General features: G+C 51.1%; 1 protein-coding gene across 2 annotated transcripts; it reads left to right on the top strand.

Moving 5' to 3' along the window:
• The first annotated feature begins 723 nt into the window (after positions 1 to 723).
• On the top strand, positions 724 to 12,281 carry TXN2 (thioredoxin 2). Of its 2 annotated transcripts, none has more exons than XM_074902416.1 (4): positions 724 to 782; positions 1,378 to 1,595; positions 3,171 to 3,294; positions 8,132 to 12,281. In XM_074902416.1, the coding sequence occupies exons 2-4, from the start codon at positions 1,378 to 1,380 to the stop codon at positions 8,246 to 8,248; spliced, it is 459 nt and encodes a 152-aa protein (XP_074758517.1). In that variant the 5' UTR covers positions 724 to 782; the 3' UTR covers positions 8,249 to 12,281. The 2 variants fall into 2 exon arrangements, with proteins under 2 accessions (XP_074758517.1, XP_074758518.1); XM_074902417.1 differs by lacking the exon at positions 724 to 782 and adding an exon at positions 979 to 1,146.
• Positions 12,282 to 14,447: the final 2,166 nt, after the last annotated feature.

The raw sequence follows: 14,447 nt of genomic DNA, 5'->3' as shown, positions 1-14,447 counted from the left end.
AGTGGTTGTCACCAAGAGCCTGTCCCATTTGTTCCCTGTCCGTGCCTCCCTGCTATACCTAGGGGCACACACTTTCTCCAGATGTTTCCTCTTCCATCCTGATTCCAAGAGAAGACCTGCAGATTGTACGTTCACAGTATGTGCGTTGCCTTAAGTGGTGATTCCCCTTCAAAAAGCAATGTATCTAAAAGAATGGCACCCACTGACTCTCCTGGCATGCTCCACGCCCGGCTCCCAGGGCTGGATCGGCTTTGCTGCCGCTGGCTTCCAGCGGGTCCTGGGGATCCGCACCCCCACGGGAGCCGCACCCCACCCTGCGTGTGCTGCTGGGCGAGCGGCGCCTTTTCAGCCTCACTTCGGCAGGGCCCGGTTCCCTCGGAGTGGGCAGGGCGTGGAACGCCGGCTCTTAGTCATTTTCCATCGGGCATCGTGGTTAGACGGCCGTGGGGGTGCGGGTCGGCGTGGCGGGGTGTACCGCGGCCGGGCCAGGCCGCGCGGCACGTGCGGAGGGCGGGGCACGCCCCTGGTCGCGCTCGCGGCGCCGCAAATCAGCACCCAGGGCTCGCCCCACGTGATGCGGCCCGCCGGCCCTTACGGGACTTGGAGGGCGGCCGGGGTGTCCAGTCAGAGATCGGCGTTGCTTGAGATGGCGGCCAATCGGCTGGGAGGGTGGCTGTTCCGTGGTTCGAAGCCTTCCTGCGGCAAAGGCCAATCAGCGCGCGGGTGGGCGGGGCACGGAGCGGAAGTGCGGTTGCCCGTGGGTCACCTCCGGGCCCGGGAAGGTGCGGGGTGGGGGCTGCGGCTGGCGGGCAGGGGAAGGGTCCCTCTGCCCGGGGTGTCCTGCCCCCTGGGGCTGGAGGAGCAGGGGGGCCCCTGTGGCTTGTGGGGGTGTCCTTCCCCACCGGGCCGGGGGACTGAGGGGGGCACCCTGGGGCTGGGGGGCCCTGTCCCACTGATGGGAGCCGTGCCCCGTGGTATCAGGGGAATGGGGACCGCCTCGCTGGGGCGCCTTGCCCTACGGGTGGGAAAGGGCAGTTCGGGGGTGGAGGGCTCTGCTCTGTAGGACCCGGGGAAACGGGGACTCTGTGCCTGGGGCAGGGAGCCCCGCTCCATTGAAATGGCGAGGAAGCTGGGGCTCCATGGCAGGTGGGAACCCACGGCTGTAGGGCTGGAGCTGCAGCGTGGCTGGAGTTTGCGCGGTGGCAAGGGCAGGGTGTAGGGACCGCAAGTGCCTCTGTGCAGGCCGCTGTATGTTGCTATCTAGGGCACCTCCTGGCTTGGGGGCTGCCCTGCCGGGGGGACTCAGCATAGGTCGGTGCTTCAGTGGGACTGGCTATGGGGTGCACCCACCCCACATACCTCTTCTTTTCCCCACAGATGGCCCAGAGGCTGGTGCTCCAGCGACTGCTGTCCCTCACCCCCAGGACACTACCCCCGCAGAACTCTCTGGCACCGTGTGTCCCCCCGGCACCCCACAGTAGGGCCTTCAGCACCTCAGCAGCTTGCAGGAGCACCTTCAACGTGCAAGATGGCAACGACTTCCAGGACCGGGTGGTGAACAACCCCAAACCTGTTGTGGTGGACTTCCACGCACAGTAAGTTCCCTCCCCATGGCTCTTGTGGCCCTTTCTGCCATTATACATGCAGGTGTGTCCCTGCTGCTTTCATGACACTGTGGCACACGGAGATGTGAGTATGCCCAAGGGTTTCCCAAGCTGTAGAGCTGCTGACTGCCCTGCTGGGCATCTGGTGTTAAAAGGTGCTTCTGCCCCTACAATGCAATCCACAGAGGTTTCACTTGTCAGGTTGCTCCACTGTAGGTGTAGCTACACCCTGCAGGAACATAGAACACAAGTGCCAGGAAGGTATTCCCCAGGGCTATGTAGCTGCACCTCCCAAGTGTTCAGGTGTCATCCTGGCCCTGGCATTGCATCATCCTGTGAAAGACACCTTAAGAAAAAGCTCTGATATCTCCTGGTTTTAGCTTTGTGGGTTAAATGTCCTCTTAAAAACTCTAAATTATGTTAACAGCTTTGGAAGAACGCTGCACTTGATATACCCCTGCACCGTTGTGTTGTGTCTTTCCATTTTTCTTACCCTGAGTACTCCTGAGGCTAGGCTCTTAACAGAAAATGCCTTTATGTATTATTAACAGCCACATGATACCAACAGCATCATTTGTCAGTGATAAAAACATTGTCATCCTCTTGCCAGTAAAAATATTCCTAGATGTTGTCTGATGGATTAACAATACTGATCATCTGTTTTCTCATGTATTTTCATAGTCCTGCAGTGCTGTCATGTGAGCCTGTTGTGGCTGATTCTGGGCAAACAGAGTATGAAACAGCCCAAAAGGTTCTGCTCTAAATAGACCAAACTGACAAACCAAAATGAACACTAATTGGCACCATCCAGGGAGGAGAGAACAACTAACTGAAAGCCTCAAACCTAATAGGGAGACTGAGGAGGAACAACGTTTACCAGAGCTTCAATTTTAAAAAAAAAAGGGCACCTGGAGCTTTAACTCATGTTTTCCTTGAATGGAGTACGTTCGTATCATCCTAATGTTAGGGGATGCAGGGGGTGTTTTCTGTGTACAGGGCGTCGCAGAGTCTGCAGTTGCAGCACCTGGGTTTGGAATGCGATGCCTCTGTGAGTTTTGCAGCAGAAGGGGAATTTCTGTAAACCCTGCAATGAGTGTGGAGGGAAAGACTCTGATCTGATGGTTGGCATAAACCAATCTGAGTGACTCCCATACCCAGCAGCAACACTCTCTCTAGGGCAGCTCTGTGGTCAGCAGGGTCACAGCTCTGTTGGTACACACCAGCAGGGACGCAAAGCAAGGTCGGGATGAACAGTCAAGAAGAGGGGGCAGGAGGACCACCAAGGCTGGCAGAGCAGACCACAGTATGATCAAAATTACATCAAAAGCACCACGAAAGCTGAATGGTGACTACTTCTTCCACTTGACACCCCCCACCACACAGATGTGCATGCACACACAGAACCCTTTGACAGTGAGAGAAATGTTTTCCTAAACAGTGATTCGGGAATGGTGTTTTTCCAGGTTGGCTCTCAAATGGAATGGCAGTGGTGGTAAAGGCACTGGTATACCAGCAAACCTGCTGCTGTGCTTGCCTCCTCTAATTTCCCTTCTCTTCCTCCATCAGGTGGTGTGGCCCCTGCAAGATCCTGGGCCCCAGGTTAGAGAAGATGGTGGCCAAGCAGGATGGGAAGGTGCTAATGGCCAAAGTGGACATTGACGATCACACAGACCTTGCTATTGAGTACGAGGTAGGAGTTGGAAGAGTGCAGACTTTCTTCTGCTGGTGGGCCAAGGAAGGTCCCTTTCTGGGGAAAGGTGTGCCTGCACAGCAGTGGCGTTGTTGGGGAGAAGCCCAGTGCCTACAGGTTCCTGATCCCTCGGGTCACTCATTAATAGGTGGATTTCACTGCTTGGCTCTCCTCCAGCTCTACTGCTTGTGCTCAGCATCTCCACCTCTAATTCTGCAGAAAGGTGTCCTCTAAGCTTTGCAGGCATCTGTCAATGTAAATACTTGCCTGGCCTTGAGGCAGAATTTTCCTGCATGCATGGGCTGCTCAGGTGCAGGGTGGGAATGTGAGGTAACAAGCCTTGGTCTCCTCTGCTCTTGAACGTGGTTCTTTGTGCAGACAGCCCACCCGCTCTTTCCCTTCCTTGTTTAAGATTATTTGCTGGGTGATAATGTCCTGTCCTTAAGCCACAGCACAAGGAGACACCATGGGTTTTGTTTGGACAGGTAGAATACAGGTCAGAGAACACACGTAAACAACAGGAGCATGCATCCTGCTCTTGACAAGCAAGGACCTTGGTGGTTAAACTAGTGTTTTACACAACTGTCAGGTGTGTTCCCTGTGTTGCCTTGCTCCCAGGAAGGAGCAGAGTGACTGGAGAAGGCCATGTCTTTGGTTTACATGACTGATTTACTTATTTTTACCCTCTGTCAATGATTAGGTAATTTAAGAAACTTAAACTCTTCTAGTGACTGTGCTCACCTCCATTGTCTTAGCTACTTAGTCTACAGAGCCAGGGCATCATCCTACTGCTGTGTTTTACAGGAAAGAAGATGGTTAATTTTCACGTGCCTATCACACAGGTGGATCTGCTCCCTCTCTGCAGGTGAAATCCTGCTTCCAGGGTGGAGGCTAGCACGGGAAGCTCCTCAGGTTGCCCAGCAAAGTGTGAACCATTTCCTGAGTAAGCTGTCAATTTGAGCCTGGAGGAGACGCTCTGTGTGGTTCCCACACCCTGCTGAGCTGGAAGGAGAAGGAAGTGGAAACAGCTTGTTCCCTCCCACTCTTTCCCAAGGAGACCTTTCTGCCTGTGCTGTGGTGGCATGTCCACCCAGCTGGTGCCCACAAACCCAACTTGCAGCTTCCACAAGCTGAGTATGAGAGCCTCTGGTGCTCTCCTCTGTGGTGGTTTGCTGGCAGATACACCCCAGGCCAAGGAAGATGGCTGCTGGCCCCGGAGCAAGGCTTTGTTGCAAGCCTGAACGCTGTGTAACTTGAGGGTGCCAGTGAGAAGAAGTTGAAGAAGGTGAGGTTGTTCTAGTGCTGGTCAGAAAGCACATAAATACTAATAGATGCAGGCAAGGCTCTGGTAGCAACCACCCTAAGGAGAAAAGAAGAAGATAACAGAGATTATTATCTTAACTCTTGTATTGTTCCAAGCCTTCCAGTAGATTGAATTGGCTGGATTACACAAATATAATCTCAGATGACTGGAAAATGGCAGAGTGTGTGCATGTGAAGAAAGGTCTTTTTAGAGGCTGAAAGTTCCCAAGTTGTGCAGGTTGATGACACGCTACATGTGCTCTCCCACCGGTGAGTGAGCAGCTGCACAGCCTGCTGTGTACACACATTTGTCTGCAAGGTCTGCTTGTCTTTTCAGCCCTGGTGACATAGGTGCAGGCAGGATTGAAGCTGCAGGCAAGGGCCAGTTTCCAGCAATTCATTCTGTAGCCTTATATACAAACATGATGAAGTTTTTGTTTTGCAGGAGGGCCTGAGGATCATTGCTGCATTATCTGCTCTTGGAGTGATGCATGTATCTGGTCTTGACCATTATCCCTATGGCTAAAAGCCCATTCCTAGGCAGTGTCTGTGATTAGGATAGCTGCAAATGGGTAGAGGTAAAGGAATAATTTTTGGTTTGATCTTCATAGTTCGGGGCATTCTTTTCAGGGTGGAAGTTTGGCTCATGTGCTGAGCACGTGCTGGGTTTTGCTTCATCATCTGGGAAGTTGCCACTTAAGGAGATGTGAGCATAAGGGCTGGTGGGAGAACACCAAGTTGATATCAAAGATGGACCAGAGGTAGTGTTTGGGAGGGATCAGGAAAGATTTATTTGTTTAAAGCCATTCTGTTGGGGATCAGATGTCTGCAGGCCGAGAAGGTTTTTCTTTTGGGTGTTTTCAGTGTCCATGCTACCCCTACAACTCCTTCACTAGCTGCCAGGAAGTCTCCTTCCATCCATGTTTATTCCCCTGCCCATGCATGCAGCCACGAGCTTGCTGCCCAGTTACACAACATCCTCATCAGCAGCCTCCTTGGCATGGGGTGGTGAGGCAGGGCGAGGGGAGAGACCCCCTGGAAGAGCTGAGGAATGCCAGCACATTGCTTCACACACACTGCTGTCTGCCTTTGGCTCCCAGCTGTCCCAGCTTAGCATGGAGCGGGGACATGTTTTCTGTGACTAGAAACATCCCCAGCACCCTTCCCTGTCCAGTTATGTCCAGCACAGAAGTACTTTCTCTGGGGATTCCTCCTTTTATCTCTGGTTCTGGCATTTCTCAGCTGCTCTAGCCTGCTCCTGACCTGTCACCCCAAGAGCCGAAAGGGAGAAGGAATATTTCTGTTTAATCTGCTGTCTCCTAAAATTCTTTAGATTCATCTCTTGCCTTGACCCTTTGCCCATGCATGTGGCCACTGGGAAAGGGCAGCCCCTTCTCTGTCTGCTGCAGGTGGGCAGCTTGGGAGAGCTGCTGGATACAGGGATGGTTGTTCATCAGCAGACCTTGGTCCTGTGTTATGCCTTATTCTGAAGCCTGGCTGAAATCCTTCCCCCTGCTCCATTGTGGCATATGAGCTTGTATAAAGGCCTCAGTTTCAAATGGGAGAGAGTTCCCTCAGAACGGGTGCTGCCAAGAATAGCCTGGATGGCTGTGTTTGTTTATCTGTATGGTCGGTGCTGATTGAAAGCAGCCTGATTTTTTTTCTCTAGAAGTTCTCTTAAGGGAAGAGGAGGAGGGTTTAAGTTCAGTGCAGATGGGACCCAAAAAAAGAAAGAAAAAAAAAAAAGGCTCCAACTTTGTGTTCTAGAAAGTCCCATGACATTTGCTTCTCAAGCAGCAAAATAAAGTACATGCTCTATTAACAGGCTAACCTTGCTGCATCTAGCAGGAAGGAAGCTGTCAAAACCATCATATTTTCTGGGCAGAGGCAAGTTGTTCAGTGCCCTTGGTTCTCACCCAGCTCTGCAACAGCAGCCCCGGACCTGCCACCTCTTCTTGGGGTTTGCTCACCAGCACGAAAAGGGGAAGAGACAGAGGCTGTGTGAAGCTCATGGGTGCTCTGGTCAGCATGCATAGCCCTGTAACTCAGTGTTAGCTGCTTCTCTGTAGTGCTTTGAAGAGCTGCCCGTTCCTGACCCAGGCTGCGATGGCCTGATGCTGCTGCTGGTCGGTCATGCTGGTTTTTTGGATGAAGCTGGGGCAACTCTGTTCGTTATTAACCCATTTTTCAAACCAGAGGGAGGCTCAGAGGAGCTTTGCCCTTCTCGGGGAGGAAGACACCCGTTGAGTGCCATGCTGGTACTGTCCTTTTTCACCCCTAAGATCACAAGGGAGCATGTTGGTAGCACCACTGCCAGTGCTGGGGCCTGAGCCCTCCGGATCTGCTCCCGTCAGTCACTAGGAGGAGCCGAAGATCGCGCGTTGCAGCAGACCCAGCGCTCCCATCCCTTCAGATGAGGACAGGCTGCGGGAAGCCACGCTGGACTGGCTGGCTGGGATCTGCTGGGAAGGGAAGCACAAAATGTCCCTTTCATCTCAGTCTCCCGATGGGAGAAAAGCCATCCCTCTGGCAGGTTTCCCGAGGAAGGATTTGCAGATCCTTTCAGGCAGCAGGGCGGGCAGCACATGTGGGAAGGCCCTATGAGCTGGCGGAGAGGCAGCAGGCCAGATAAGGACAAGACGTGTTTAGCGAGGGAAGCTTTGCAGACATAAGGGCACCAAAACTATGGGGTCAGAAACACCACCATATCTCTTCTCTGCCACAGCTCTCTGAGCTCTGGTTGCTCCTTCTCTCAATCATGTCCCCAGGGTCTCTTCTGTCACTGGTCAGCTGGCAAATCCCTGAGGATCATTGTCATTTCCACTGCTGTTCTCTTGGATATTCCCAGAAATCTTTGTTCTAGGCTAAAAAAGCAGCACCCAGAGCAGTGGAGTGGCCTGCTGGCTCTGGTCAGCGGGACTTTTTCACTTCTTACCTAATCATCAGGGATCCACAGTGGACAGCACTGGTGTGTGATCAGCTAAACCACTGAAAACAGGAGCAGAAAAGGAACGGGATTGTCATTACTGTGGTAGGATGGAGTGATGAGGCAGAGAACCCTCCTGCAGCTCCAGTCCTGTCTGGAGAAGAACACAGGTCCAGTCATGTCACCGTGGCCATAAAACATCCGAAGGTCATCATGTCTGAGAGGTGTCCTGGTAAAAGACTGGGTTTGTTTGCTTATGATAAGACAGAAGGAAAGGAGAAGAGGAATTTGTACTGGAGAAGGGGGGAGAAGCTTTGCCTTGTTTTTATATTATCTTTAGTTTTGTCTTTAAAATTTTGGCTCTTACTTAAACTTGAAAAGCTGCTCAGCTTTGACATAAGCAGTGTGATGTCAGTCAGTGCAGAGATGAGGCCAAGGGAGCATGGAGCTCAGCTGGCCTGTGTTTTGTGAGCAGACATGTTACCCTTGAGCAGTGTATGCACTGTTACCTCTGCAGCCACTTCTGTGGGGCTCCATTTGAGGCCCGGGTGCAGCTGGGCTCCCCACAGCCTCTCCTCATGTGTGTCTCCCTGTTTCTCTTGCACCCAGGTGTCAGCAGTGCCAACTGTGCTGGCTATGAAGAACGGAGATGTTGTGGATAAGTTTGTGGGCATAAAGGATGAGGATCAGCTGGAGGCATTCCTCAAGAAACTCATTGGAGCCTGAAGTAAAAAGGTGGCAGTACCTCTGCCTCTGGACACATCCACGTTGTGCATTCCTTGCCTGGGAGAGCTGAGGCGCCTTCTACAGCCTGGGGTTTTCTTTCTGGTTTGGGATTTTTAGGAGATGGACAGTGTTGTAACCCTTCCCTCCCACTCCCACTTCTCTTGAACAGCAGTAGTTGTAAAGGGCATTGAGGAGCAGGGCTGCTTTATTCCCAAAAGGGGGAATGCAGCTGGATTACACCAGCCTGTGTTTATCAGCAGAGAGATGATGTGCAGAGCTGCTGCTGCTGAGTTAAGAGGAGTGTTTTTCTTTTTGCCTAGCATCTGATAGCCCAGAGCAGAGCGCAGCTGCTTCCTGCAAGATGTGGGTACATACCTGCCCTGGGTGGGTTTGTTTAAAGCTGAGTATGCCTCTGCCTTGCCTGTGAAACCTGTCTCTTTGTTCCTCTGTCCTTGTGGCGCTGGACAAGTACAACTCCTCCACAAATCCCTGGGCTCCCATCATAATTTTATGAGAGAAAATAGAAGTATTTTATGGATCTCCTTTTGTAGGCCTGTAGTAAAGAGAACTTTATTGGTCACTACTGTCTAGCTGGAGAATAAAACTTGGTTCTCAGAAAACAGAGGAAAGTCCCTTGTCTGTCCAGGGAGGTGGAAGGAAGCACCAGCAGCACAGTGGCTGGTTTCTAACAGTGAGTTGGGAGAGCACATCATGGCTTGATCCCTGCTGAAAGGTAATGTGCTGAAAAACAAAACAAGTGGATTACTTTCACAGGTTTCGGTGCTGCTGGATCCAGGATGCTGGACTCGCATCCTGTGTGCAGAGGAACAGTGGGTTGTTGCACACAAGGAACCTGAGCTGTGCTTGCTCCTCCCATGGCTTTCTTGCCACTTTCCTGCCTGAGAGTCTCCCTCTCACTTGTGTGAATGATTAAATCTGCTCACGCAGGTGAGCCCTGCCGGAAGGCAGTCTTTTGACTTTAATTGCACTGACCTTTAGACTAAGTGAGGCAGTTGTATGCTTGTATCACGAGCAGCCTTCAGCCCTTCCCATCTCTTCCTCCTCCTCCCATTATACACTGTTTCCAGTCAGCCTCGCTTCTGAGTGCTCCTAGCCTCCTCCTGCGCTCATAGGCATAGCACCAGGGCTGATGCCTGCTGTAATGCTTAGTTCCAGTTTGTTTATCTAAGCTGCATGAGAACATTATAAGTGCTTAATAACCATGTACAAGCTGCTTTTTTTTTTTTTTTATCTTCCAAGCTTCTGTTTCCTTCAGTCACTCTTTACTCTGCTTTGGCTCTGCTCCATTTCACCTCCCTGGCATAGGCTGTTATGAGTAGCGAGGCAGTTTTTTTCTCAACCTTTGCAATAACAATTTTATGGCCTTTGAAGGAGCAGGGGAGTGGTGATCTAAGTCCTGTGTGTCCTGCTGCAACTGCAGTACTGCAGGCATCACTGTTCCCACCTCCTTCCATCACCTGGGGCCTGGGCAGCAGCACAAGGTGGTGCTGAACACCCCAAGATGGGTACCTCCCCATCTGGGCTGGGCTGATCTCACCCCCAGCATGCTGCTAGAGGTGATAATGCTTGGTAAAGAACTGTTGGTCAGTCACAGTCAGTAAAAAAGTCATTTTTTATCTATTTGGGAGACCACAGAAGCTATACTGGCCATGTCTTGCTCATGTTTCAGGCCAGGCAATTTGCCCTGCAGTTTCAGTGTTCCTGCTCCATAAACACTTCTAGTAAAGGCTGTGTCCATTTTCCTGCATGAGCAGGAAAAGTAGGGGAACAGCGTCACGTACTCGATAATAAGTCAACTTTCATGCTTCACCGTCCTACAGAACAGGAAAAAACACAGTGACTTTGCATTGTGTAATTAAGGGACAGTATAAATTAGCTATTTTATCACTTCCTTCTAAGGAAAAGTGGAGCTAAGGTGCCATTCAGCTATTAAAGCGCCAGCATGCTTTAGGGTGTGTTATATGGAAAGCAAATTATGTTTCTTTGAGATAAATGCTGAAGACCCACATACATGGGGCCCTGTGGAAATCCTTCAGAAATGGTGTAACAGGTGGAAAGAAGAAGGGATTTGGGGGTAGCTTCAGATTCCCTGAGCACTTTGCCATTTTCACCACAGGACAGGACTCAAAGCACAGGGATGTTTTCTGTGGCAGGATCTTAATTCAGCTCCCTGTTTGCTGACTGCTAAGGAGGCTTCAGGGATTCTCACAGCTGCTGTTAATAACAGAGGAGGTACAGGTGGGAAGCACTACCACCAGTGTATTTAAGTAGTGGTTAAAAGAAGGCTTGCAGGCAATTTTCACGCCACCTGAATGTGATGTTGCTCTTTCCCGAGAGAAGAGAGCTGAAGCAACAGGTAATTCCTCAGCAGTAGCTGCTTTTTTCACATCATCTGAGAAAATGTTTCCTTTCTGCTCACTCCAGCAAGGGTGCAGTTTGTTTTCCCTTTTGGAGTTAAGCACATGTGATCTGTTAGGCATTTGCTTTCTCCTGCCCAAGTCTACCTATACTACAGCAGCTTTCTCAGCTTCTAATGTTCCTGGTTGCTATTTTAAGAGGACATGGCAGTCAGTGCCTTCCCAAGGGGAGCAAAGCTCGACTAAACCTGCTTTTCCCTCCCCAGGTATGTTATGAACCCAACACCAAGATCCCCCTGTCAGAGGTCAGGCCCAGTGCCTCTGTCCTCACAGTCTTGTCCAAGGCAGTGGATTACAGGCAAGCTGTTTTCCATTTGTTTCTGTCGGCTTTACATTTGCATCAAGCCCTAACACAGCTGCTCTTTTCCCCAAGATGTTTGTGCCTGCCTGCTGAACTCGGTGTTAACCTCCAACTGCTCTGGGCCACAGCAAACACCTGCAAGAACTGCGCTACCCTCTCTTCTAGGGGTGCTATGCTGAGACCAGCTTCAAGTGCTGGTAGAGGATGGAGAGTTCAGGCTGCTTGGCTTGCAGCACACAGCAGGGTGTGTATATGTGGTCCTCTGCAGCTTTGAAGGGGACAGTTTTGGCCACACTTGGCTCCACTGAGGTCTGGCCTCAGCAGCCTGGCCACCCAGCATTAACAGTAAATCCTTTGCTTTATCAATGTATTTTATGATTCCTCCTGTGGAAAGAACAAAACGAAGACCAGCTCCATGTCAACAGGGAAACGTCCACCACTCATGCTGCCCTAGGCAGAGCCTTTTGCCAGCCTGGCGGGCTGTTTGCCCTAACAGTTTGTTCATCGCTTTGAGCTTTACACCCCCCATCTCCTTTTTCTAATCTAAGTAATTAGTGGATTCAGACAGAATTGGCAATTAAATTCTCCAACCCTGCAAGGCTGTTAGCAGCAACATTAAGATCAGCGTTATTCAAAACTTGCTGAAATGTGTTAAGTGCTCACTGTGAGTTTCAGCTTTCTGCAAGTTAAAGAATAACAGCTCGCATAGCTGCAGTATCCTAAGCAATAAAAAGATAAGATAAAACTACCACAGGCTTGACTTCCAGAACAAAACCAAACTAGATTACCTGTTACAGTCTGGTCCTTGTTGCCTGCCCCTGCAGCCCACCCAGGTTCAAGTCCATCACCACACACGGGTGCCTTCCTGTAGCTCTTCTCAAGGACACGGAGTGTGATTGTGAGATTTGTGGTTTCTCTGGAAGAGAATGGAGGCAAGAGCAGCAGAGGAAACCCCAAATTTCTTACACTCAGAGGAGTCAAATGGGTGGAAACCAGAGACTTCTGGGGAGAGCTTGAAAATGTGGCACCCCACATCCCAGTGGGGATGGGGCAAGGAGAAACCCTGGGGTTGCCTTTCTGGTGCAAGAGGTCCTGATGGGGAGTGAGATGGGGGAACCGGTCCTGTGAGGAGAGGCTGGAGTGGGACGATGGAGCTGCTTGTGCTCTGTCGGTGGAGGAGAGCTGGCATCTGTGGGCAACAGGGCAGCACCCAACCTTCTGCCTGCCCGCATTGACTTCCTAGGCCCTCATGATCCAAATGGTTGCAATAAAAATGCCCTAAAAATGACGGGGTTTTTTCCATGGCCTACAGCTTCTGTGAAGTAATGTCCCTGCACGTATATGTATGTGTGTGTGTTTATTCAGTCACATACACTTGTTTTCTGTTGTGGAGAGTGCCAGTAGCTTCTGAGGTTCACAGATGTCCCCAGCACCTGTACCTGCTGATGGAAGAGGACAGGAGCCAGCCAGCTTGCTCTCCCACTCAGGGGATGGCTGAGCTCCTGGTATCCTTCTTGGCACATGCTACTCATCCCTCTGCTGCTGAAGTCACCCTGGCGCCATCTCTCCTATGAGCAGAGGAGTGGTTGAGCAATACAGAAAAACAGGAAATTTTTTCAGTGAGAGTCCTCAGAAACATCCACTTCAAGTTGTACAGAGGGTTCAAAATGCACCAGAAATTTCAGTGCTCTCTGGAGATGGTGACCTCTGGCCACCCACATGGCTGCAACTCCTCCATGCCAGTCCCACACAGCTGGCAGGGAGAGGGTGATTGTAACTTCACAGCCTCAGGATGGAGAGGAGCTGCATTCCCTGAGGTTGCTTTCTTGCTCCATCATGAGGCAAGGCCCGTAGCTGTGGGCACAGAGACTGCTTGGCTCCTTCCCTTGCAGGTGGCTTTATCCACAGGGCTGGGCCACACTGCAGCCAGCGGGTAACAAAAGCCCTGGGCCTGGCTAGCACAGTGGCTGTGATGGGGACGGAGCAATGTACTGCATGCAAGCTCCAGCACGCCCGCCAGTATTTGTATAATATTCTTTTGCTTTAATCTGGCTTTTTAAGTAAGTTGTCAAAGTCCTTTCTGTTCACTAGGAACCTTTTTCTTTTTTGACAGCAAGTTTTGTCTTTCAAAGCTCAGTTAGTTCTGAGTGATGCTGAAAAACCCCATTTGCAGTGACTTTTTGTTCCATGCTGGTATTGTTCAGGCAAAAGTCGTTTTCGTCCTGGCATAGCTCAGGAGTGACTGCATGGTCTAAACTCAAAATTTCTGAAAATACTCACCTGTGAGGAGAGATCCAGCATGGCAGTGTTCACACCTAGATATTATCACCTTGGAGAGGTGCGGTGGTCTGAAAAAGAAGCTGGTGGCATTGTGCGAACTCTGGGCACCATAAACCCTGGAGCTGCGTGGTGGGCAGAGAGGACCTGCAGAGTGCTGTGGGTCAATCTGGGATGCCGGGACCCAGGCACAGGGGAAGTCCATACAGTGCCTGCAGAACCAGCCCAGGGGAAATACTGTATGCTGAGAAGCTTTCAGGTGACTCAGAATCATAAAGCAAAGCACTTCTGGCTGCTTAGAGAAGTGAGGCTGAACAATGAGCCTGCTCCTCACCAGAAGATGATCTTCGTAACCACATCCTCTTGTCAGAGCATGAGACAGGCAGCTCTGGGGGAAGGGAGGATGGCAGGGACTGAGTGGAGCAGAGACCAGGCATATGACAAATTGCAGGAAAGCATGTGGGAGCTCCTTTTTGTCCTTCCACTGGCTGATTGCAGGAAGCTCCCCAGGTGATGGCTTTAGCAGCTGCTGGGACAGGAGACCTTATTGTTCTGCACTTGTGTTTACACTCAGGCCGGTTTTTGGCAGGAAGTAACTTGACAAAACCCTTGCATTCTTCCTTCTCACTTGCTGGGTTTGCTCTCAAGGGGTTGATCCTTCAGCTTAGCTCTTTCAACTGAGCTTGCCACTTGAGGGGGTCCAGCTTCCCTTTCCCAGCCAGGCTGGGTTTTGTGGGCTTTGCCCTAAGATCCTGGCAGAAGCATGGAGATATTTCATAGAGTGCAGGCAGTATTAAAGTCATGCCTGCCACTGCATTTCTAATGCTAAACTATGTGGTTGCCCAGCACACCCACCCCCTTGTACCTGTCTGAGCCCAGTATAGTTCCTGTTCCCCTTTCCTTGGCCTTGACCTCAAGTTCTGTTCTCAGTTTGGGTTTTCTTGGTCACACTCAGAGGAAGCACATTTGGGGTTTTCTTAATCTGTCTGGCATTGCACAGGAAGGCAGAAGCTGGCAGCACCCTAGAGGTGAAAGGATGTGGGAACATGAGGGACCCATCACTGCTTAGTCTCAGTAGAGCCTGCAGTGCAGAAACTGGCAGCATGTGGCTGTGTCCGTAATTAAACTCCTTAGGTGCTGTCATCTTCCTGTTCTGCTGCTCCCCCATGATGTTTTGCCTCCC

The sequence above is a fragment of the Athene noctua genome, chromosome 3 (assembly GCF_965140245.1).
Source record: "Athene noctua chromosome 3, bAthNoc1.hap1.1, whole genome shotgun sequence".
NCBI lineage: Eukaryota > Metazoa > Chordata > Aves > Strigiformes > Strigidae > Athene > Athene noctua.
Note: the sequence above shows the minus strand (reverse complement) of the source record. Positions and strands in the feature narration are given on the sequence as shown.